Source organism: Bombus vancouverensis, chromosome 2 (genome assembly GCF_051014615.1).
Source record: "Bombus vancouverensis nearcticus chromosome 2, iyBomVanc1_principal, whole genome shotgun sequence".
NCBI classification, from domain to species: Eukaryota; Metazoa; Arthropoda; class Insecta; order Hymenoptera; family Apidae; genus Bombus; species Bombus vancouverensis.
In genome coordinates, this window is record NC_134912.1 from 18,475,048 (window position 1) to 18,502,254 (window position 27,207).

Below are 27,207 nucleotides of genomic sequence, written 5' to 3' on the forward strand. Positions count from 1 at the left end.
TTATTAGAATTGTCACTTCTGACAGATACTCTTGAATTTTCGAAACAAATAATTTATAGCGGACGCGTACGAAATATTTAAAATTGGAATCGGAGAGAGAGATCAACAATTAGCAACAATCTTTTCTTGAATCTTCCTCTAATTTCTACGTTGCGTAATAATGTTTTCGCGTATTCAATTCAGTTTAATTTCCTTTAATTCTTTGGCGAATCGAAACTCTTTATTGGACCGCGTGGAAGGTAAAATTACCAGGAACTTGATTCCTGAGATTGCCGCTGGTTCGGCTGACTCTGAAGAAGTTTAAGATGTCAAGTATTTTTCAACGATGTTTCTCGAAACTTTGACATTTACTAGTCTTTAATTAACTTTTAAACGAGAAATTGGTGGGTTAGAAAATTGGATATTTATAAAAAATAGCTTAATTTTCTGATAGACAAACTAAAATATTTGCTTGGTAATTGTTTAGAATTTTGTTAGCTATCTATTTGTTGTATTAATATACAATTAGTATTGAAATATTCTTTCAACTTAGCTTAATCCTTTTCGGATTCATTTACATCCTGGCCTAGATTCTAGAAATATACCAGACATGTAGCTAAAGTTACAATTCCCTCGGCATAACGAGTTTAATTTACTTCAAACAAATTATTCGTCGAAAGCTTCGGCGAATGTTCAACAAATATTTTTTAAACTCCAATTTCGCTTTATGCTCTCATACGCGCTAAACGTTATAAAGTAAATCAGCAGATTTAGTTTACCGTTCCCAATGGTAAACTTTCAGTTTCACCAGTTCCATTTGGGTTCGCCATTTTCAATGAATCCTATCGGTCTGTATATTCGTTCTACTCTCTATAGAAGGCAAGCCAAATATATACTTATCGCCACACAAAGTGTTTGCAAGCTTTCACTAATTTTTTAACAGAACCAAGATAAACAGCTGGAAAGTACATGTTACATGATATATTATAGGTATAAACGATCGTATGAAAAGCACGCGGTTAACGTTCCTGTAAACTAATTAAAGGATAGGGTCTGTACCTTTCATTCGAGTTCCCAATTATACAGGGTGCTTAAAAAAACTTGGCGTCAAATTTCCGTAGCACGTAATATTGATCAAAAAATACTCATCAAAAAATGCTCATTTTTCAAATATTTTATTCGAGAAATGCTCGTGGCCGATTTAGGCCCACGTTCGTTAAGATCCTCTTGCCACGACCCAACTTTTTGAAACATCCGGTATAGCGCGACGTTTCGTGTTCCATTTCTCGTGGCTCGAGGTGTGGATTGAGGTGTCGACAGAAGCCGGTGAAAAAGTCGAGCGAACGAGAGGAAGACGGAAGGAGAAAAGAAGGAAACCTATAGAATGGAGGAAGTTGCAGAAAAGGGCAGTCGTGTAATCTTTCCCGGCGCAACGTATTTCGTGTATATACATACAGTGAAAAACGCCTTCTGACGTTCTTGCTGCAAAGAAAAGAATGGTATTCGCATTACAATATACTTTAACCCGCGCAGAACCGCCTTTCCCGCCGTAAAAGATTACCAAATTTCTTCCCACCGTAGTTTGATGTTTTTCCTTGCTGTTTAGTGTTTCACATAACAAACGTGTTTTAACAGCTTGCATCGAACCGCGTAAGAGAAGTCACAATGGAGAATACTCCAGCTTTGAACGAGTTTCCGATCGCATGAGAAATAAGCTTTAGTAGTTCGTTTCGCCCTTTTCTCGCGTGCTACTCGATCATCCAAACATTTTCGATGCACCGTGTTCTAATTTGTTGCGGTGTTTGGGGAATTTAGATTGAAATATCGCTGCAATTTGAAGTTCTTATTATTCACGCTTGTATAGACTCGACCGAAAAATAGATCGGAAATTTATGCTAGTGAAAATTACGAGAACGTTAATACGAAATAGTTTTCATGAAACACGTCGGTTTCAACATGACGGATTGGATGATACAATGACGACATGGTTGAATAATTAATAAATACTTTTCGTGTATGTGCTTCGATGCGTATACATATTGCATATACAAAGCAACGAAGCATAATGTGGGAATGTAATATGGCATGAGTAATTCCTCTCTTAATTACTTGAAAATAGAGCGTATAACTTTGTCACATTTCAAATCAAATTACAAAGCCGTGCGATTGTTACTAATTACGGAACTGTGCATTGGAAAAATATAAGTTTCGTGCTAGATTTTACAGGCGAAAGTCTCGTGTTTAATTTAATAATTTGCAACTCACCGATCATATTGTACGTCCATATTCGAGTATTTCGTGATTAACGTCATCAGCAATCTTTTTTAAGCCGCGAGACAAATTTCTTTGTGACAGTTAATGATAATGAGAAAATATATTTTCTAATGTCTTCGCGAAAAAGATATAATGCAGTAAAATGTCTAGGAAAAATTACGAATTGATCGTTTTCCATCATGTTCCAATAATTTCTAACGTTACGAATTATACATATAAAATATAATATACATTCTACGGCAGGTGTGGACGATAGCTTTAGTTTCTTTTTATATCAATAACAGTATCGATGTTAATTCAGAAAAATTGAGCGAAACAAATGGATAAAACGTAGATTTAAAAATCGTGTCTGAGTGAAATGAATCGTTACGATATTTGATTATTTTTATTTTCTACATATTCTTTTATTTAATATCCTGTGTAGAATTGGATGTTTGGCCAGGTGGTCCGAAAAACCATATTGTCCGAAAATAATATGTTGCGCGGTTTTAGTAATTTAAACAAACTTTACTTCTCGTTTCGCTCTTTCGACGATACTAGAAATTAATCAACGCAATAAAAATGTTTTATTTTGATTTTAACATTTTCTAAAAACGTTAAACGTGCATATTGTGGTTACTTATTGAGCATTCATTGCACGTACATCGGATAGTTTTACAGAATTTCGATAAAGTTTTAATACAAAGTCTACGTTATTTCACTATTATACTGAATTCACTCTAGAAAGGCCAAAAGCAACGATTAGTTTCGCTGACAATTATAATTCACAAGTTTTTTTACTTCACATAAACTTTTCACTCCGAAGATAGTATTTCTTAAGATAAATGCTATGAAAATTACGCAATATAAACGCATACGTAACAAGTATTCAACGACGAATGAATGGAGTTGGAAAGTATTAGGTGTAAAGTAGATTGAAGAACAATTATTTGAATTTCACTCTGTAGCTAGTATATATTTATATAAACTTGTTTAGTGATTGACAGGCACAACAGACATTGATTGATAAGAGAAAAAGAGAGTTGATTGGAAAGGTAGAGATTGCACGAACGAAGATTGACTGATTGGCAAGATAGAGTGCTGATTAAATACTGACCATCGAGTCTGTCGTTTGGTAGGTTTATTATGTAGATGGAGATGTCTTGCTTTTAAGTATTGTTCTAATTGATGACGCTCCGGAGATGCTAATTAGCCACGCCCTTTGTAAAGATAAACAGAAACTGTTAATTAGCGCTAGATCACTGGAAGGCTACCTTTAAATCTTTATAATTAAATTTTCGTTTACTTGCAAGATCTGCAAGATAGTAACGTATAATCATCCGCAATTCCCATTTTTCTGATTGAAAAAATTAACAATTCTTACAAATAGACTACCTGTTGTATGACTATAACACAGTCGTAAATAAAATACAATAAAACAGCTGCGTGATATAATCTTATAGCGAGATGAGATGATACAAAAAGAATTTATTTTTCTTAGAATAATATATATATACAATAATATGTTATATGCGATATACTTACTTGCAATACTATACTTATATCTTGTTAACGCTATACTGAAAAACTACACGTTCCAATTACGATTTCGCTTCTTAGAAGCAGCTAAAACAAGAACGAGTAGAGAATGATCGCTCTGGTATTCTAAAGTTATTCAACAACGTTAAAAGAATAACGCTGCATCTGTCAATTAAACGTTGTGTGGCGATAAAACGATCTCTAAATTTCTCGAAAGATCCTTTATCCTCTCGAAAATTGTGAAAAACAATCCAGCAAATCAACGATGGATAGGAGAATCGCATCCAGATTTGTTTCGTCTAGACTGAAAATAACTTACAAGTAGTTCGGTCTGATGGCGACCGATCGTTTGACCCCGATTCGAATCAGGCTGGATTCTGTTCTCGAAGAGGAGCATCGTCCGCGTGAATCTATCCTCGGTTCGATGCCTCTTTATTATTACAGAAATAACGCGACTGCCAATTTAGCTGTGTCCATTGTGGTTAGACGATGTTTGCCCACCCATTTCCGCGCTTTTCTCGTTAATTGGATAATATTGAATAATGCAAGACCTCGAAGTAGAAAGCTTACGCCATTTCGCCTCTTCGTTTGTTGCTGATCTGTGATGCGTTCAAGAAATCACGAGTATCTCTGACATCGATATTTGTCAATTTCTAGAGTTTTCTCCTGTCGTTCTTTTCATGGAAGCAATTTAGAGCTTTACGAGAAAGTTATTTTGCGATACAAAGGTACTTTATTGGTTAAAGAGAAACTGTATGCGCATTACTTTTTTCTTTTATACCGTCGAATTACGATTTTTCAGGAACGAATAAACGAGATTACTTAACGAAGAGAGAAATTCAGTTCCTAGTTTCTTCTGTTTTTGTAATCAATTTATATCTCTGCAACAACCTGTACGTTATGCAGGACGAGATGTCGGTATCTAGGAATACGTGTTAGTATAAATAATATCTGTGTTTTCTTATCTATGACTCGTTTGAGAAATTTTACATTATACGATTAAGATTTTGTCACTTAGATATAACAACACGAATGACGTCGAACTGTGATTAACTTATTACGCGATTAGATCCCGCTTTGCTAATATTCGCGTGGAAAACTTAGTATTTACACGTCTCTGACCTACGATACTTTTAATATTAGCAAATTACAATTGGAAATTTAAAAAAGAAGATTTATGAGAGTTTCCTTTACGAGATTCGTATTTGTTCCCTTCGAATGTTTACGTCTCTATCTCGCTCTCGTTTCAACGAACAAAGCGACTTTCTGAAACAGACGAGATCTTTAACGTAAAAAGAGTTCACGCATATCAATAGTATCCTTTCATATGTTCCTCGATCTTAAGTAAATTAGATAAATTAGAAGAATATTAAATAGAATTTTTTAATTTAAATATTTTTCCGCGTATTTAAAATATCCGTAAATATCTGTAAAAAGTTTTCAATCGATGCATTATTCCTTGTCAGAAGCGTACGATTATAAATATCTGTGCCATCTAAACAAGAACAATATGTGTAATGATGTATCGAAGGTTCAAATCAGAGGACAGTCCCAGAAAAGACACAAAACAGATGGTACATGGCGCAGGAGGATTGTAACGCGAGAGATGCCAGTTGTACGACGGATCGCGATGTGAACAATGCAAGGCACGTAGAATCCTCTTTCAAATTTAGTCGTCGGTCGTCAACGTGTTCGTTTTGTCGGGCAATCAGAGTTCGGAACTTCCGTGGCCGGTTTAAACAACCAACGGAGTCTCTTTCACAGCGGATTCGCATCGAATAACGTGCATTCTTCCTTCGCGTTCAGAAGACTGCGAAATTCGGCTCGTTTGTCTTCGACGACGCCTGGCATGTTGAAGAAAGGAAGCGGATGTGACGGTGGTTGAAAGCGCTGCTTTCAACGAGATCGATCGAAACATCGTCAGGGTGTTCGCGGAAATTTGGAACGATGAAATTTGCCACGGTTTTGCGTTATGAGCGAAGCGAAATAAACTTACGAAGAGCACAGAAACGAAACATGATAAGTATATTTCTGTTGATTTTTCGATTTTAATGTCTTGTAAATTAATTTTATTTCCAATTTATTGTCACAGAGCGTTACAAAAATCGTAAAATGGAAAAATAGAAATTTATCGTGCTTTTCTCGCGTGACATTCGATTAAAACGAATTTCTTTCTATTAACTTTCGCTTTTGCGATCGTAGAATTTCCTGGTTAAGAAATGAATCGATCGACAGGTTAAACATTTCCGTATACTCCTGTGCTCCAAGCTGCGCGGTTCGTTGCATTTTCTTCGTTAGAATTTCGTAAAGACGTTTACATGGACCGAAGATAATTTGCAAATGACTGAGAAACGTTATCTCGCAATCACGCTAAGAATCTCAAAGCGTTCACAAACGTCAGGGGGATAACTCGATCTAAGTAAGTACACCAACACGATCGTTCTCTCCGATCGTTTCTCTCCTTGCGCGGTTGCGAGCTTCGCGAGTTTGCTGTAGCTTTCTTCGAGAATCGCAAACAGTATAGAACTAGTTTCCCGATATTATCGTACGTCAAAAGAAGTATGTGAATAGCGTGCGCTGCCGTTCGTAAGAATATTTCGCTTACGATTTCTCCCGAGAAATTACAATACGAGGAAGCTTCAACGAAAGTCCTTTGAAGTTCACCGAATTGTCCGCGAATGCTATTTCGTGTTTCCTTCAGAGAAAAATTCGTCCGTTTTTAGAGAAAATGAAAAATTCGCTTTGTTCTAGCGATCGTAGCTTCTTAGAAAAATAGAGTTACGTCGGATCAAAGTATATATCTGCATCTGAATCGTGTAAAATACAATGATTAAGCAAAATGGAAATAATGGATACTTGTAACAGCTAATAACGGTATTCCTGTGGATGCGAACGCATTAGAATTTCAATGACTTCTCCTATCTTGATCTCAGGATTTCGCTATTTGATCAGGCAAAGTAATTTCGTAATCGATGACGACAGTCTTTTGTTAATCGGTGAAAAAGGGAGAGGGGAGGGGATAAGCTCGACATGCGGACCGAAATTAGTTTCCAATGGAACGCTTTTCCTCGTTCGAATATGAAATGGCCAAGAAATACGAAGGTCCGCGAGAATATATTCGGTTAACATATAGAAATTGGATGAAACTAACTTCCTTTTATCGGTTCCCGAGAGAATTACCTTCTACTTGCCTTTTACTTGCCCTCACCTCGCGGGAATGCTCCGAGAGAAAAAGAAACGTCGCGTTCATCAACGCGAAACAGTCCTTCCAACTGCCATGTTACTTCTAATTACTTTCTCGTGGTTACTTTCAACCTTTCCATGATTTTGCCCGCTGTTCGTGTCTACTTTACGTACCAATCATTAGTCAAGAGCCGGCTGAATTTCCACTCGCTTTGGATATTCAGCATTTTAATATTAGTTTGTCATGAGAAGATTTTAAGATTAATTACCCTGGTTTTACATTTATAATCTGATTTTATTATTCATTATACAAATTTGATTACTGTTTTGATATCTGATTATATTTGATTACAAATTTGATAAATCGTCTGTGCACGAACGAAGTTCTCCAAACGTCAATTAACAAATTTTAACGCTTTAGATATATCAGCATAGGGGAAATTGTTTTCTCCAAGCTCGAATTTTATGAATTAATACCAGCCATTAAATTTTATCTCGTCGTCATCGCAAAATCTCAAGCTTGTAATATAATTTTGTAATATAATGTAAACTTTTCGTAACTCATTAAGCTGAGCCTTACGTGTGTAATTATTTCAAACCCCCATCATCGTATACAAGCCCCATTGTAAAAGTTTCTGTCACGTTCAAGACCTTACCCGTTCCAAAGATGATATTGATAAAATTGTTGTTAAACGCGTTGATCCGAATAACATTTTCATACAAACGAGTGCTGAGGAATTCGGGGAAACTTGCGTGATCCTCTTTCAAACGACGGTACGGCTTATAATATGCACCGTAGGTGGTGGCGCAACGAATTGAATTTAGGCTTGCGATGAATGCTCATATTCCGCAATTCATCGGCATTGGTCGATTCGAATAAAAGCCGATGCAGGAAATTATGCTTCCAGAATCGCGGGTACGAAATCATTGATCTACCAGTAAAATGCGTTCGAAACGGGCTCTATTCAGAGATAACATCGATAGTTCAAACCCGATGCATAATTCATGCCACGAAAACAACGCGGTGAACCACACGTTCGACAAAAGTCGACACTCTTCGTATTTTCTTTGTCACTTTCGTTTTCATTCTTGAGAAAGTGACGCGTCTTTCAAACGTTCGTGAATTCTATCCCAGCACGAAAAAAGGATATTTCCTTTCCATTCGGATGTTGTGCTCGAAAAATGTATGTTATCGATATTTTTAGTTATTACCTTCGAAAGTTGCGTTTTATGTTCTCAATTACGTTTCGATAATCGGCGCTAAGACTATAAACGGAGTGCCTTCGCAATAAATGGCAATGCTGTTCGAGAGAGAATTGTATTTTTTAAATTAATTAGGATATTTCAATGTACAACGAAAATTTCAACGTAACATTAGTTATGCAGACTGTTAAATCTGCGTAATAACTAAACCAACATTATTCGTTTCGTTCGAAACATTTTGGACTTTTCTCCGATTTTCAAAAAGCTTGTATACCGTCGAATTTATCAGATTGTTCCCTTTCTCAACTATCTCGCGTTAAAATATTGCATCGAGTATCCATTCGAGATCATATTTTTTCTGCATGATAGAATTTTGATTCTCAGTTATCGTATAATTTCGATACGTCCGAGTATGAGCCATACACAAGCAAAACTTTCAAACTTTATAATACGTACAAGAAGGACGGACGAACAAATGGTACGAGATTATTCTCAAATATAAGAGTTAATTAATCGTTACTACGTTACTATACCGATAGAACACCTACGCAAGTTTCAAAATAGTCTCCTAATCCTATGTAAGTACAAAGGATATCTTGACTCGCTGTTCATTTGTCATTGTTGATGTCACCTTGTTAATTTCACCGACGAATTGGCGTGCCTCTTGTTAATCTTTTACTTAAGCATATTTCAAACAAGGATTAGTCGAAGTTACATCTGGAAACTCATCGCCCGCGAAACAGAGAAGCAACGATGAGATCGCTCGAGGTTCCAAACTTGGAACCAAGTGTTCGCAAGTACGGAAACTTTCCCGCTTCTTCCTCGGGTGGCCATTATTTGTTGCGTTCTTCTCCGCGCTCGCCGGTGACCTGTTATTGTTTCGTTGCGCCAGCACACGGCTAGAACTGCGGTGTTTCCCGGCCACAAACCCGATCCACGGTAGAGTTTTACGGGGTATTTAATTACGCGTCGACGTAATTAAGTTATTGATTAATTTCGCCAGGCGTTCTTACTAACAGAGGGAGAGAGAGAGAGGGAGAGAGAGAGAGAGAGAGAGAGAGAGTAAATCGAGCCATGGATAAATGCGCCTTGAGAACGCAACCGGAGTTACTTAATCGCCTAGTGGCGGGCAAATTTCCGAGCACGACTCGTTACGAATGAAGCCAATTTTTCATGTATTATGAAAACTACGCCGCGTACATCTTTTCATAGCGAAATATTTTATCTTAGTTACAGTAGTTAGATAAATAGAGTTAATCGATGTTAAGAGGAATAGAATTTAAGACAAATGAAAAAATTGGTGAGAAATAATAGTCTTTATATTGGTAATCATTCAATTAAATGGTAATTGATTTGATTTTGGTGTCAAATATAGGGATGATTATTATAGTGGTTAAGGTCGATTTAACTGATTAATAGGTAGAGGTATTAGAAATGAGAATCTCTCTTTCCTGTACTCTCGTATAAAAAAAAAAATAATAAATAAAAGACGCGACCTATACATAATACGTACATCATGTTCCTTTCCTGTAACCTTCAAATATATAAATGTAAATAATTCTTTGTTTAGTATTTTATTATAGGAAATTTATTATATTATTTATTTATTATTATAGGCTATTTATTACAGGAAATTAGGACGTGCATAATATTCAAAAATGTATAAAACATCCAAAACGTAAGTACTCGTAAGATTTAGTAGGTAAAACCAATCTCTATGTAGTTAATTTCTTTTATTATAGATATTCATAAACATGTGAATTTGCATAAGCGTTCGCAGTCTAAATAAAATGCAAGGTAACTCTGCATCCTTCGAGTATTTCTCTGTATTGCCTAGAATGATGCCAGAGATACAAAATATTTCGATACCGAAAGATACTTGAAATATAGAGTTATCGACTCTGAATATTCATTTTTCCATCGTTCGATGCGATACGAGATGTATTTCTTTGTGCCTTTCTCATGCAGGCAACACGTTCCTGTGAACGGCTACGTAGGGTTTTTGATCGCACAGCTCTGAATTCGTACGAATGTCACACGCAACGTTTTCAGTTCGATTTAACATGTTCCAGAGAGAAATTGAAAGCTCGAGGAATATTCGTTCACTGAGAATTTTTCGTGTTATCCGATACACCCAAGCTGGTTCTTTGGCAAACGTTTAGAGCAGTTGCTATCATTTCGTCGATTCTAATGCCGTCTGAAAAACATTCGCGAAATGATCGTTGATAAACTACAGTTACGCGTAAGACTTATCCGACAAAGTAGGAAGGCAAAATAACGATTAACAAAAAACTAGTGAGAGATAAATACGAAATTAGAAAAGCAAGTAAAATATAAATGACAAAGTGCCCCTATCTCTTGCAAATAGCTTACGTAAAAATCGATTAGGGATAAAGTATATCACCTAAATAGTGTGACAGAATTTGTCATGTTGTTAATTAAGATGGTACCCCATTGGGGGTAGCCACCCACATGATAATCAAACAGCTAAAAAATTCTACCAAATGTCCAAATTGGACAAATCGTGAATGTGAAATATTAAATAAAAAATAAAATGTTGTTAATCGTTACTCATAAAACGATTATTACGTAAAAATTAAATTGTCACGAGAAAATAAATCAATTAATAAGAAAGAGTAATCCATTATGGTAATGTACGTTACTTTTGTAAAATATAAACGTCCATTTGAACATTTAACCTGTGAAATTACTTACATAACTATAGTTAATATATTAGGATCTTTGTTATAATTAATTTATTTACAATAAATGGATTAAACAGGTGTTGGTTAAACAGCAAACTATGGTTGTTTAACGTGAATTATATACAATAACGTACTATAATTTACACAACTAAATAGTTAATTTGCAGCTCTCGTTACCAACGCTCTCTCTTACGCGGACCACACTCTCTCGACAACATTAGCAACACTATCTCCCTGATTTCTCGATTCACATTCTTTAGCTTCTCAACTTACAACTCTCTGATTTCTCAACTAACTACTCTTCGACTTCTCCACTAACACTGACAGTTAATTCGTCTTCCTCCCTTAGCATCCCTTTGTCTTTTGTCTTAGCCCCACCTCGCACGTGTTCCGCAACCGCTTGTCACGTAAACTTGAGGGTTATATGATGAAAACAAGATAACTGAGCCGTAACACGCACAATTTTTGCACTTAATAGCCACAATTGAATTTACACCGATGGGTATGTATAAGTCAAGTACGCGACTGGTCTAAGGGTAGAAACCGGTAAAAATACGTCGACTATTCTAAGGATAGAGAATAAGTAAGTCTTGTGACGATGTTATGACGGAGGAAAGCTAGGGTTGGGTGTGTCTAAGGACACGGGAGAAAGTTGCTAACGGAAAAAGTGAGAAATACCGAAAAAGTGAGAAAAACTGATTTTCCCGTGTCAAACCGTAGTAAATAATAAATGTAAAAGGGACACTTCAAATAAAAGATACTTGTTTGGTCTGAAGAACCTTAACTATGAAAATGCCAAGACCCATGGTGGGTCCTTAAGACTACTGAGGATAAGCGCCAAGGATGTGTAGACATCTAGCTACCATCCTGCCCGCGGTGTGTGGCCTGGTCTCCGATGTGGATTGATGTTACACGCTCGTGGCCAGGGTCACGTTGGTCTTTTCCGCGTAACTATTCGATTAAAGGACCAACGATACACTGTTGGGCCTGTCGGCGCTTGAGCTTTCTCGCGACATTGTTTATAGTTCGTCCGATATCTCTTAGGCCTTTTGTCCACGATACTACAATATGAATCGTCATTAGAAACGTCGATAAGAAGAAGATGGAAACATACGAATTTATAAATTGTTCGTTGATTTCTGCAAACATACTGCTTGAATTTTCATAATACGTTGTACACGTACAATGAATGGATAACATTAGAAAGCGTTAAAGATCGTTTGGTGGTTTTTTGCATCGTATAGTCGTTTCACGGTTACTGGTAATCGAGCGGGGAATATCGTGGCCGTTCTCAAAGAATCATTAAAGTCTGTTGACATCTAGCCAATGTGAGTGGGTATTAAAATTCTTATGCACGCATTTACGAGCAACGTCGATGGCTGGCAGATCGCGATGGCAAACTCTGCCGCGTTGCTGCCCTCGCGGTATAAGGGCCATAAAAATTTTACGTTGGTTAAAACTCGGATACCAGCGACGCTTTCAATTCCATTCTTATTTGCTCGCTTAACTACTCGCGCGATGAAATCTTTCAATGATTTTGATGCAGCCATGAACATTTTTGATGCTCATATTTTTCAAATACAACGAAAATAACGTAATTGGCTCTAGAACCAATTAGTTGGAAATTGAAACTGATTGTAGTGTCTGTTTATAAACAAAAAGACATTTGAAAAATATACTTGTCGCATTAAGTAACCTGCTCCTTCACGAAATCGGTTAGAAACTCATAAAACTATAGTTAAAGTTTACAACTTTTTAATATATGAAACGGATTGTATTTCTTGAATACGGTAATAATGAACATAAAGTAATACAGATTGGACTCGAGAGTTCAAATGTAATAGTCGAATTAACGTTGAAACAAAAGATTTCCTTCTTTCGATTTTGACTTTTTGATTGGACTGTTTCTTCGAATCGATTGTTTAAATATTTAATTGCAAAGTGACTAAACTACCGATTAACACTAGAACTACCAATAATTAACACGAAACTACTTCTATCAAAAACAGTCAAAATGACTGGTCTTTAAAAAATACGTAATAATAGAATATTTTTATATTTATTGATTTATTACTTTCTTACAGAAGGAATTCCATGTTATGTAGTAGATTTTTAGTATTATTAATCCATCTGGGATCCCTAAATGAGGGTTGACACATTTATAAAATTCTAGAGCCAGTCATTTTGACTGCTGTGATATTTTTAGCGTTAGCATCTAGCGATCTAGCGATCGATCCGGAATTTTTCTGATAACTGATATCATCACATCGAATGATACGCGGTAAAAATTTGAAAAATACGTGTGCGAAGTTGTACAAAACGAGGAAATTGGTTAACTGGGGCTCGATAAACAGATTATAAGATCCTTTTATACTTTGACGAGTATCAGTCATTTTGACTGGTATTGATATAAGTAGCCTTGATACAAGATTATTTTCAGTTCGAATACATAAAAAACAGTTCTAGTATTAAGTATCTCTTAAGTTTTATATACAATTTCAGACCTGTTTCTATCAATTTAATCACAATAATTGTATCTCATTATGATGTTAATAAAATTTCAAAATATTTTGTATAACAAGTATAGTATATTATACAATATAATATTTTCATAGAAAGTTTGTATAAGCGTTCACTTTAGCGAACAACTGTGTAATACTATAATCTTATCACAGTAGATAATAAAGTGTAAAAAGCCCAGTAAATTTTTATCGAGTTTCAAAAATCGAACTAAGGCTTGTTTCGGTATTCCGCGTGAAATATAAAACCCGAATGGCTATAAAAGGTTACTACCTCTTCACAATACCAAAGACTGTTCATAAAGCACACACTCAATAGGGAATTGTCGAATGTACTTTTCCTCTCTACTTACAGTTGAACAATTTGGCAAGGAACGTTGAAATTATCTTGCTGAAAAAGTCGCTTAAATCAGCACATTAAAGAAATGTACATGTTAAATTTTGCGTACGTATTCTTGCTATTTACCAACGATCGACACTCCAAGTCACAATACTTTGAATTTTGACGATCGGTTATACTTTACACGATTGTATTGTATCGATATTACAAAATATTTGTATTATATACATTTATTTTATATACTTTTAATACATATTTTTTACACCAGTGGTTGTACAATGAAATTTCAATTTTCAAGTTTAGCCAACTAGTCGAAATTAAAGTTAATTCGTGTAATTTAATTTTGATATATACGCAATTCTAGGCTAAAGCCATAACTACGAACTGTGGGAAAATAACTCGCCAAAGTCTATTTCATACTACCGCGTAATCGATAACAACATCTGATAATTCCAGTTTGCAAGGAAATTCTTGAAAGAATGAGAAGCTGAATGTAAGGAAATCACTTGAAGTAAAACGATTCCATCGTAGAAACTCGTGGAAAACTGAGTGAAGATTTAGCGAAAGAAATATCAGGTTTAACAGAAGAGTTTTATCAGGATTCGGTTGGCCGAATTCCAACAACGGAACGGTAACAGTAACAACCGTAATTCCTTCTGTCGCGTATTCCCGTTCGTTCATCGACCATTCTGTCTCAGCAGGTGCGAATCCGGCCACATAAATTTCTGCGTGAACGGACCGAGATACGAGGGCGTAGTGACGTAGGGCGTGGACAGATTGCGGTGGAAATCGGACGAGAGAAGAAGAAGAAGAAGAAGCGGAGAGATCGATAACGGATCGGTTCGATCCGATAGCCGTCCTTTTTCTCGGTTAACGCCGTGAAACTCGATTTTCTTTCCAGCCGATCTTCCTCCTAAGGAAGCGTTGTAAAATGACACGCAACAGGTGTTTAATAAAGTCACAGAGCCGCGATATTATGTATTATTCGCACGCCATCGACGGGATAACGCGCAAATCATGCTCGTTGTTACATACTTGTGTATTCGAAATCGCATCCGAGTGGAGGAGTTTTTTAAGGATCAGGGTAAATTGAGGCATTGAGATGACAAATCTTTGATTGAAAATTATTTCGGTACAAGTCAAGATTCTTGGAATTTGGATTTAGTCGCGTATTTCGCTCAATTTTTTTTTTAACTATCTTTTCGTTAGTTTCGCATAATTCATTTCGTTATAATTTTATCCTCCGTTGAGATTCGACTGAACGAGGTATAACGAGTTTTTTCAATAATTTTAGAACACTACGTTATGAATGACAATGGCGAATTGATTTACAGCACGAAATTCCAGTCAATAGTCTTTAATTTCAATTATCGTCCTTTCATCTTTTTTTCTTGTTGTCCCATACTACATGAGCATGGCTTTTTGTGAAGCTATGCTCATTGCTGATAATCACTTTTAGTACTTTTCTGGAATAAACTATCAATATCGTAGTTAAGATACTCGAGGTACTCATTGTACAAAAATTAGTGATACATCGACCTTAATAAATAAATAAATAATGTAATAAGTAGTAGTCTGATTTACGTGTTACTCTTCTTTGTACTCTTACGTGGCGTGGTTCGATACAAGTTCTCTCTTTCAAAATCAGATAATCTACGATTGATTTGTCGATAAGTTTTGATTTCTTTGTTTTGCCTTCCCAGGTATATTTATGGGTATGTTTGTGTTCGTAAAGTCCATTTGTTATTCTTAGTTTGTTAAACATACAGATGTCTATTAACGGCTTGCCATTGCCATTTACTTTGTTATTGTTATCATGAAATGGACCACTTTATCGCCGTCTTTTCAACTTGTGTGTCTATAGAAGCCTCCTAAGACGATGATATCTCTGGTAAATACAATGTCTATTAATTCTTTATCCAATTTCTCAAAGAATTCTTCTCACTAGTCTTTCCTAGGCTCATATGTTCCACGTCGCCCTCTTCACGATGTTGAAATGTTCTGTTCAAAGCATTTAATTAATCGTTACGTTGATAACACCTGTCATGTACTTGTATGATTTATTTCTAACGATCGTATGGCCTGTGAGTATTTTAAATTTGTAATAATTATACAACCTGTAAGCATTTTTCAAGCGAAGAAGATCAAGGATGGTAAAAAGAAAATAACAAGACTTCAGTTTTCTCGGATATTTAGAAGCGGTAAATAGAATATTTTACCTGAGAAAATGTAAATGTGTTAATGTGAGTACAGATTTTAAATAATATTCTTCGAATATCATTTCGACAGATACGTTCGGGGAACGTTCCCAAATCTTTTTACTTTCGTTATTACACCATTCAGGGACAATAATGCAACACGATGTAATCGCTGTCCAAATATTTATTTGTATTTCGTAGAGCGTAACATTTTCCAATTTTAAGTGCGTAAGTATCCTTACAATTATCGCATTTACTTTTCAAGTTTATTTACGACAGAGAAACGACTGTCTAATGATGCGGGAAAATTATCGGTAGAATAACTCACTCTACTCTGTCTCGTGTAATCCGCTAATCGGTGTATTACGCTCGACAACGCGAGATCTTATCGCGTTAATCGCAATCGTAATTATTCGTACAATTCAATTACAATTTGATAACATGTTGATCGTTTGGTTGTAATTTTTTTACGCGTTAAATACTTCGTGTTGTTCGATTGTTAAACGTGACAGATATATATCACTTACGTAACATATTTGTACTTCTTCGAATCTCGATTGTGTTTTTAATAACTCGTTACGCTTCGTTCCAGTATTTTCAGTGAACATCGCAGTTCACTTTTATAGAGCAGATCCTGAAGCTGTTTTAGTTGGAATCAAGTCCGTCCTGAAGAAGCGAACTGTAACGTTCATGAAACACGGGAACAAAGTACAACGCGCTAATAAGAACGCGATGAAATTCGGCAAACCACAAATGCATCATCGAATAAGCTTAAAGTCTAAAATTCACATATCACATAAGTCTACGAGTAAGTACAAAGCAGACAAACTGTTTTTATGTTTTACCATGGGAAAAGGGAAAACAACACTGCGAGTAGAAGAGATATGACTGAGTAACTGGCTAAACTAGCACCGGACGAAATCAGAATGACGGCTGCATGTCCAGGAAGTTCGATTATCGAGTTATTAACCTGGGTGCTGAAAAATAAATTATTCTTATGTTACTAATGCTGCATTCGATGATTGAAACAATTAATAACAATCGAAATTAATAAATTGAAATAATTAAAATTAATATACAGCGTAAATAGTGGTCTGAAACATGTAATTAATGCCAAAGATGCCCTCGTTAAATTGACTTACTAACGTAACGAACGATTAGTCATTGAAATTGTAAAGTGCAATAAACACATGCGATAAATATCCCGTAATTTCTATATACATTTACAGATACATTCCAAATTTATCGATATAATATTCGATACGTGTGTCCCATTGTCATATTAATGAAATTTCAAAATGCTTCGTATGACACACATAATATATTTATAAAGAGTTTCTATAAATTCTCGAAAATTTTCACGAGCCACTATATGTATGTCCTGCTACTTACATTCGTCGAGAATGTTCTGTCCCTACGGACTTAAATCATACTTATACTTTATTCAAATTATATCGATTGATTAGACTTTATTCAAAATGATCTTAATGTTTGATTAGAATATACAAGCAAAATTCCATTCGAATAATTGTTTTCACTTACCCTGGTTGTTGATTGAAGTTCGTGCTACCGAGTAGTATCTTAGTTGGATTTTCGCTCACCCTAGTTGAGCCCAATTGCGTCAACTTCACCGAAGTTTTGTTATTTGAAATATTGATCAAAAGCGATACAGTTTCTGTTTCGTTTTCTCGCAGGACGGCGAGCACATATTTTGATATATCTTTCGTTATGAGAGAACCATGTTTCAGCACATGTTCCTTTCGTAAATCGATTAATTTAGTGTAAAGCTGATAGGGAGAATTCTTCTCTTTCTCTTCTTTCTGTAAATTGACGTCTTTGAAGTTCTTGTTGACGGGTAGCCATGTTTTTGTGGTGTTACTGAAACCTACGAATAGAATTTGAGCTTACCAACTGTTACATACCTACGTTAAGTATAATATCTAATGGCTTAATCTAAGCTTTCTGGATTCAAGTATTTGCTATGCTATATATTGTTTCACTCATAAATCCCGTAATAAATAAGTAAATAAAATTTGACAAACGATATTAAATAAAAGTGAACTAATTGATTCTGAACAGAAAATGTCACTGCAATGTAACATTGAAATAATTAAGCAGTTACACATATATGTAATTTCCGCCGATTTGTTTACGAGCTTGTCTAGAAACGAGAAGGATTGACTGCTAAAATAAAAATGCAGCTGCACGTTCCAGTAATTTAAATATATCAACAAAACGCAATTCAAAACGTATTATAAATTCACAGTCTACTAACATTTGCAGTAATAAAACATGCTGCATTTATGAATATGAGACCATTGAATATGAAAGCTATACCTTTCTTTCTCTTGAAATAAATACAATTTAAATATCGGAATTACCCTTCAATCGTTATTGAACTGTAGGAAGGAATTTCAAATTCACCGCTAATCCTACAAAACTAAAAATTCTCCTAGCGATAAACGGAAGTAAAAGGTAGTAGATAGAAGAAGTTGCATCACTTCGTCTCTAAATAGTTTTTAAACAAAACAAGATCGAACACACACACACACACATATATATATAGTGGTAGATCTTATATCCATTAAATTTTATCATGGAACGTTTCATGTCTCAAGAGTGTGTTGTCGTAATAAAAACTTGTTATCAAAATCAATCAGAAAGTGGTAAGAGCTGAGCTCGATTGACTTCCTTGTCCGCTTGATTTAACAATTCTAGATGTTTTCTATGGAAGTATTCGAAGTGGACGTCTGTGAAAATAAATCCACCACAATTAACAAGTGGAGGGACAACATCCCCGAGGAAATTGAACGAACAACGCAACGAATATGTGAAAATATTATGGAAAAGGTAAATGGAAAAAAACACATCTGATTTTGATATCATACTTTGCACATAAATACAATAATCCCATGATAAAATATCGATAAAGGGTATGTTAGATATAAGTTTTATCAAAAGTTAAAAATTCGAAATATCTTGCTGCTTTATACTATACTGATCATACTTATACTGTTTGTAAGTGAAATATATATGTCGGGTTTACATTAGAATTAGGGTTAGGGGCGTGAAACGAATCTTCGTTTGGGTTACACGTTGTCGTTATGCAATAGAGAAGACATTGACTAATGCAAATACGATTATTATAGAAGCGGACAAGTAACCGTGGTAGTTAGGTACTCGAGAAACTATTGACAATGATCCTAAGTTCAATAACGAATCCGCGGTCGACGCGATGATAGATGAACGTACTCACAAAATCTAAGTCGGACGCGTAATATTCACTGGTCATAAGGGGTTACTCTTTTTCATCGATGAGATCGCGAGCGGGAATGACTTTCCCGTCCCGATGATGCCACAGAGGAAAACTATATTGGGGTGTGTCTAAGGACACGAGATCATCGGATTCGTCGAGAAAAGCCTTCGTTCAGAAAGTAAGGGAAATTGGCGTTGCTGCTAATTGGTCAATCTCCATATCGGTGGTTAGAAAAAGATGCTAGCCGCCCTCGAGGGAAAGTTGCTAGTGGGAGACGCCGCTCGTTGAAAAATAGGTCTCCCCTATTTTCCCGTAGTTGGGACAAAGACTGTTTGTCTGTTTGAAGGACTTTAGTTGACTAAATCTTAAGATTCATATCGGGCCCTCGAGCTAGCTGAACATGTACTGCGGAGACGCATCGACATCTGGCAATCATCTTACTCGAAGAATAGGGTCTGCGTATGGCGAGCTACGGGACAGAGACCGTTGGAATGTTTACTGTCGAGTGTTACAACTATTTTCTTTTTAAGGAGAGCTATAGAATTATTCCATGCCTTTGTTAGACAAAGCGTTCATCCCGTGACCGCGGCTACGTTCGGCGACTGACTGTCGCCTCGAGCCCAAGCTCGTTATCACAACTCTCGAACAATTACGATCTGATTGAATAACTACAATTGTTCAATTACAGCTATAGTAGACTCTAGGTTACAATGTTGCGGGATTATCCAAAATTCCAAAGGCTCCAGTGTTGTTTCATTTCCGACATATATAAGAGATGTTTTTAAATAATTTCGTTTTTAAATAATTTTTAAACGAAGGAGGATACATATAAATACGTATCTCATCCTATCTTCTTTACATTATCACAATATCATAGACTAAAATGTGTATTCACCTGCACTGGTAGTGTTATCCCATTGGAATGGTGATCGACAGCCATCGCGAACGTCGTATTTTATTTCAGGTATATCCACCATGCCGATTTCTTCTCCATAATACGTAACCGCAACTCCGGGCAAAATCATCTCCAGCATTATCATTTGATCCGCCCTATCAGGATAACGTGAGCCAAGACGAACTCGATCGTGGTTTCCCATCTATAGAAATATAATTATGTAAATATACTTTCAATGGAATAGACTGGCGCACTAAATCCAACCGGATATTTAACATTCAGCATTTGTTCAATATTCTTTATTCTATGATATTTATCTTCGAACCCTTAAAGTTATACATGCTTTTCAGTGAAAAGCGTCAGTTTCATTTCTGATCAGACGCGACAAAAATTGTACACAGTTGATATTCTATTATCAGTAGTTAATTCGAAAGTATTACGTAGTCGAAAGAATATTGTTAAAATGACAAATTTAAGCGAATGTTCAGGATTCTAATCGCCTTCTTATCTCTAAATTAACAGAGCAGATTTTCCTTGTTCCCCAACGAATCAGAATTTCTCGTTGTTTGTCTTATTCGTTGGAAACAAGACGCGTATTCAACGTTATTAAAGACTCTTGTGTGACTTGATTAAAAACTTACGTACCACCCAATTTGCGACCGCATTCTGCGGCATTTTATTTATCCAACTATCTATAACGTTCTTCAACTGAGTGGCGTTGGAATTTGCATCGGCGTCCGTTATAAATTTGAAATTGAATGGGACGTGCGAGCCGTAGTTGTAATACTTGATCGTGTTCGATAAAGAAGTATACGCCTCCGTCAGAAGCACCTGTAACATTAAATGTTAACACGGAGACGGGCTACTTGGGTAATAAGGTTTCTGCGATAGGACCAAATTCGAATTAATTGGTTTAAATGTTGAAAATTTTATCCGTGAAGTATTCTACGCTTTCTACATTCTGTTGAAGATAAAAAGGTGCAGGATCGAATATTATCGAAATCTCGGTACCAGCGAAGCTATCGAATCTCATTGACACATTCAAAGATTAAAACTCGGAAGATTAAAACCCGAAAGAAGAAACTAAAATATTAAATATTGCGAATTGGCAAAATTGAAATAGAATATAGTCCTCAAGGCAGATAAAATTATTCAAAAATATATCTGCTTTCTCTTACTATCTCGTCACGACCATTTTTTTCCGCATATTCGTCCACGAAATTTCGCCAGCTCTGTACTAATTGGTAAGTTTCATTCTGGTCCTTTGTATAAATGTGATCGTAATAGGCGTGATGAGTTTCATTGAGGCTGGGATCCACGTGTTCAAGTTTTGGTTCGTTTTTGGTTATGTCATTCAGCTCAAACAAGTGTGGTACAGCATCTATGCGGAACCCGTCAATTCCCTTGTCCAACCAAAATTTCATTATGTCCTGCAAAAATAAGACGGCCATATATGTTTCGCGCTGTTAGAAATAATTATTTAAAGATAGAAAAATAGATTCATTGAAATAAAAACGGTAAGCTTATGACAATGACGCGATCGCATCGTTCTTGCTATAATCTAGCAGATACTAATAGCCAACGTGGAAGATTCTCGATTTGTCATGAAAAATATGTTGGATAAAATGACGTAATGATCTTTCTCAATTTCTAAATCTGTGCACAAAAATCAGCCCATCGATCGTCGATATCGATGCCTATCGATCTAGCGTTACTTTCTTTCTATAGACTATAGGTTGTAGTAAAACATAGAATAGCAGAATCGAGAGCTACTAACAAAAACGGTAGTCAGAATGGAAAGAAATTCGCGGTCTCGTCGAATCAATTTGAATTATATTAACGTAATCGATCGAGCTATACCTTCATCTCTCGCTGTACGACCGGGTTTCTGTAGTTCAAGTCTGGTTGTGAGGCTAAGAATTGATGAAAATAGAGTTGTTTCCTTTGCTTGTGATACGTCCATGCTGATCCATTGAACACGCTGACCCAGTTGTTAGGCGGTGAAGTCCCGTTTTCTCCTGTTCCATTGACCCATATATAGTAATCCGCATATTGTTTTGTGTTATTGACGCTTTTTTGGAACCAGAGATGCTGGTCAGACGTGTGATTAGGAACAAGATCTAAAATAACCTGAAAAATGAGGAGAAAATTATCCGTATCCTTTACGATTACTAGCGATTTTGTAAGTCCCTATGAATATATCAAATCGACGGATGGATTGTTTATGTTGGAAAAGCTAAAAATCGTGAAGTACCAACTATTATAATTATGACGGTGCACTGTCTTATATTACGCCTATTATATTATACCGTTATATTTTATTATATTATATATATATCATTTACCAAAGTAATTTTGAATTATTTATATGGATAAAGCGAGGCACGAATCGGTAACCGCGATATTTGAACGAGTGCTGATAATTCAACAAACTCGGCTATCAAAGAAATGCTTATTAGCATTGAGACAACTGCTATTCATTGATATTATAATATATTTTGTCTCACCGCTATGATAACAGGTATTTTCAGATTTTGTCAACATAATTTCTATGGTAATATTATTGCTTTATTGTATTATGGTAAATGTTTGTTATTGTCGCGTTGAAAATATGCTGATATGCATCGCAATTCGATGTTATACAAACGAGCAATAAATTACAATCGTTAACGTAACTTGTCTTTAAAACAAACTCTCGTTCTCCACGTTCTTCGCGCGTGTTGTTTAATTGCTTAACACGATTCAACGATGTTGTACGATTCGATTAAGATCAACGATCAAATGTAATTCATTTATCGCCATTCGCAAAATTTCATTTCGCTTTACCTTTAAACCAATTTTATGAGCCTCTGCCAAAAGATTCTCGAGATCTTTTAGAGTACCGAAGACTGGAGCGACGTCTCTAAAGTCTGATATGTCATATCCGAAATCATTCATAGGGCTTTTATTGATCGGTGACAGCCAGATCGCTGTTACTCCAGTAGAATTGAAATGCTGAAGTTTGCTGGTAATACCTGTGAGAAAACCAAGTACAATTTTATATCAATTCCAACGATTATAGGAATACAAATGGAGGATATTCTTTCGAACGATACTGGTAATCGATCAGGATGAACTTTGATAGATATCACGGAATGGGGTGGATTTAATTACGTTGATTAATTACATTATGTTAATTAATTAAACGAAATATTAACATAGAAACTACATTAATATCATTCGGTCTTCGAGTTTATCAGACTATACCGTTCTAACATAAAAGTCGTATATTCGTTCAGCGATATAAAAGTCGGAAAATGAACTTATGATATTTTTCTTGTGTAGTCTTCAATCGATATCAATTACTTCCTGCCAACAATATCTACTAATTCTAAGTATATATGCAAGACTGTTTGATCAATGTAAGATCAAAGGTCAAAATTAAATTAAAGAACTTCGTTTCAAATACATTTTATATATTGGCAATAATTTAGAATCGTGGAAATATTTATGAACAGTAATGCATGCTCAAGCAATATTTCGATAAATGTTACGGATAATATGATGAAAAAAATAACATTGTAAAATTCCACCGTTCGATACACAGAATAGTATGAAATCTTTTACCTTTTTCTTTTGCATCGTATGATTAGATAAAGTTGTGAGATATGAGATATCAGTGGATGTTTATATATACAGCTATTCGAAAAATGTCATCTTATCTATAAAAATATATTTATGAAATCGATAATACTATAGATACTAATACAATATCGTGTAGACTAAAGACGAGCGATCGGTACATTGATATAGGGAAATTTTTTTCGAAACGTTGATCTTGACATTACATTTTCAAGCTTATCAAAAATGATAAAGTGTATGTTATTCTAAACAATCACCATTGAATAGTTTCTCCATGTTAGTGTCGACTACCAATTGTATATGCATACGCGTTAAAGAAGAAGCTACGTTATAATAATAGCTTTTACTAAATTTTATGTATTTACTATGTCATTTGTATGTATTTTACTATTAATCACGTTGATGTAATTTGTTACGATTCCGAGTATCGTTTTAATATTTAAAAAGACACATCCAAACATAATTTATTAATGTCGTAATCGATGTTGTTACAGGTAAGTGAAAGACGCAAATAATCGTGGCGTCGTACGGCAAAGTAAGTAACAATTTAATGTAATCTTAGAACTCATTAACGCGTTCTCATCTGTATATAAAATTAGAAACGAACCGATACTTCTGTGTAGTTCGTTGTATGCCGTGAAATCTATCAAATATTATACTTGAAAAATCGAAATTGTTGTATAATGAGAAATTGTAGTATATTAGAAAAAAATAAATTGCTTTAAAACGACTAAATTTCGACTGTAGTTAACAGACATTTCTAAATAAAATTTGCTACACTTTATTTTACGTTTTGCCCATTAGCATGATTTATCATTAAACGTCGTACAATTATTGTCGTGTGAATCTCTGAAAATTTGCAATCTAAATATCAATATTAAATATATAAATACTGGAAAGCTAGATATTTCGTTAATAGATATTACATATTTGTAGAAAGATGAAAATGGGAAAAATGCCAACTACAGTCTGACACGCGATTATTTAAATTAATTCGTTTTTTAAATAAATAATCATCGATCCTACCACTATCTCGTTAGTCCACCGTCGTAGGAGACATTTTCTGGGATTCGACACATCCTTTTAATTACTATCGAGCATTCGAAGACCGCACGTTACATCACGTACATGAAAGAAAGGAAGTATGATGCTAGAGGTGCAATTAAATATTACGGAACTGTTTTTATCTTTTGTTATCGTACGCCGTGCTATTCTTGCGAAACGTGTACAGAATTAAAGAATTAAAAGTAAAGGATGTTACTTGAAAAAATACACAAGGATGTTTGCAGAGTATTGTTCCATTTATCTAGTAAGAAAAAACTGTTCAACGTATAAATCTCCTAAATATTTTATTGCTTACTACTGCCTCATTCTTATTTCCTTCGTTACTATAGAAAATCACTGTTACTTTTTACTGTTAACTGGGAATAACCGCTGATATCATAGTAATTAGGCGAGGAATCGAAACCTTGGATTGGTTCCAAGTTGCCAACACTGTACACGAGATGCCCAAGTGTTTTATGCATCACTTAAAATATCGTTAACCACTAACGATACTACCGTTAGACACTATAATTAATTTCAATATTAATTGTACGATCGGATGAATCATTAATTTATTTGTTGGTTAATTAAGCGGAACTGACACTAACCATTAACAAAATTATCATCACTATTTATACCAAGAATTCATAATGTAGATTTATACAGTCTTTCGATTTCTCTGTTGGTTTCCACCGACAATTTTTCAAAGGAACACCATTTACACCTGTCAGCTTCGGCCATTGTAGTTTGCAATTATGACGATACAATCCTCAAGAATCTCGTTATTACACTTCGTTAGATGTATATGTCGCGTTACGAAACTTCCTTCCATGAACACTTGAATCGCGATCTTTAAATGACCATGTCTTTTATTAGTTGATTACTTTTTTAGGTAGTTCGCAGTATCGTACACTTAAATATATTTTCTATGGCTTAGACGTTTCAATTTTAGCCTTATTTGCCGGCCTGAAATCTTCTACGAACCTAATTCTTATTCCCTGAGCATAGTGTGTAGATATGGTGTGAATAAAGTTAAAAAATGTGACAAGAAATCCGAAATTTTAGTTGTCCAAGCACAGAGTAGAATGATCACGAGAGAACGAATCAAACGTTACAAGAGAGAAGAATGGCTACAGGAAAGAAATCTATAGGAAGACTAATAAACAAGATCGTATAAAAATTTCAGAATATTTCATACACCACTGCGTCCGTATCCAAACTTTTCCACCAGTTAGAGTATATTTCTCATTAATTATCGTTAATAATTAAATCACGAATTTATTCAAATTACATCTTATTTATTCTAGCTTTTCTGAATCGCGATTATTCCACATCTGTCTCGTCTCGATATTCTTTAAACTGTCTGAAATGATGCAACGAACGGTTCGCGTGCCACGGAACGTTACCAGATACCTGAACATCCTAATGTTTCCTACGGATTTCCTACCTTTCAGGTCTCCAATGCCATCGCCGTCTGAATCCTTGAGACTCCGAGGATACACTTGATAGAAAACCGCATTCTTCCACCAACCCTTGTTCTTGATCTCGGCGGCGGCCAGGCCGACCGCAACGAGAAGCACAACCACCACGAAGCTGATGTTCTTCATGATTTGAATGATGCGGCGCGCAATCACTCGGCTTCTTATATGCCAGATTCGATGGTAAAAAAGAGCAGCGTATCGCATGTCCTTATCAACAGAGCATTGAGAAAAGTCGAGATAAATAACATGATACCAAAGAAAAATCGCGCGATGATCGAGCAATTTGAATTATATGACGTTCTACCTCTTCACGGTTCGTGTATCTTTTACAATAGGATATTTTTTGTAATTACATCGATTAGAATTTATCGAATATTTTCTCCGTCGTGACTCTAAGTAATTTCACTTGGAACTTGCGCTCGGCTTTAGTTTTCGAGATACTCGTAAAAGTGTTTTTCATACTTTTTACTTTGCTGTGTAGCAGGGGAACGGGTAGGTTTGTGGAGGAATGAAAAATAAAAAAGAACGAGAGAAAAGAAAAGAAAGTTAGAGCGAGGTTTATAAATGGACATGAATATGGCTTGCATATGTTTGCACCGCTATGCGTTTAAATATGTATGCATTATTGCGTGTTTGTATAGTTTCAATTTGCAAGTACAGGAAAATAAAGAAGGAAATCGTCGTTCAAATTGGCTTAACTATTCGATAATTTGTACAGTGACTCAGTGACTACAGAAAGTATTTGCACACCACTGTGTTTATTATCGCACTTATATGCTAGTTGATTAGATCCAACTATAGTAAATTTCGTATCATTCAATAGTACTTTCATATAATTGCAACAATTTGATACCAAGCAAAGGAAATGTAGAACTTAAGAAAAGAAAAATGCTTCGTTAAAAAATACGTGTATGTGCAAAAATATTTTTTTAACCACATACTTCAGTAATCTATACTTTCTTTATTTAATATTTTTTAGTTTGACTTTAGG

General features: G+C 35.4%; 2 protein-coding genes and 1 long non-coding RNA gene across 4 annotated transcripts in view; 2 read left to right on the plus strand and 1 right to left on the minus strand.

The window, feature by feature from the left end:
- Positions 1–27,207, plus strand: part of LOC117166763 (dual specificity calcium/calmodulin-dependent 3',5'-cyclic nucleotide phosphodiesterase 1A) — a 101,524-nt gene that overhangs the window by 16,139 nt on the left and 58,178 nt on the right. The window lies entirely within an intron of this gene.
- LOC143305143 (uncharacterized) lies at positions 11,872–16,464 on the plus strand. Its single transcript, XR_013061849.1, has 2 exons — positions 11,872–14,352; positions 14,423–16,464. It is a non-coding gene; the product is annotated as an uncharacterized LOC143305143 (long non-coding RNA).
- On the minus strand, positions 16,086–26,357 carry AGLU2 (alpha glucosidase 2). The gene is made up of 8 exons (XM_033351049.2): positions 26,183–26,357; positions 22,897–23,084; positions 21,931–22,200; positions 21,249–21,500; positions 20,716–20,901; positions 20,071–20,272; positions 17,462–17,804; positions 16,086–16,896 (listed from the first exon to the last, which is right to left on the minus strand). Exons 1-8 carry the CDS (start codon positions 26,340–26,342, stop codon positions 16,761–16,763), a joined length of 1,737 nt encoding a protein of 578 aa, XP_033206940.2. The 5' UTR covers positions 26,343–26,357; the 3' UTR covers positions 16,086–16,760.

Bases quoted from the DNA above. Each gene is read 5' to 3' on its own strand.
- AGLU2 (XM_033351049.2), bottom strand. From the start codon at position 26,342: ATGAAGAACATCAGCTTCGTGGTGGTTGTGCTTCTCGTTGCGGTCGGC. The intron at 23,085-26,182 runs GTAGGAAATCCG...GTTTTCTCACAG, and splicing joins TGGCATTGGAGACCTGAAAG to GTATTACCAGCAAACTTCAG. The intron at 20,902-21,248 runs GTAAGAGAAAGC...TTAATGTTACAG, and splicing joins AAAATGGTCGTGACGAGATA to GTGCTTCTGACGGAGGCGTA.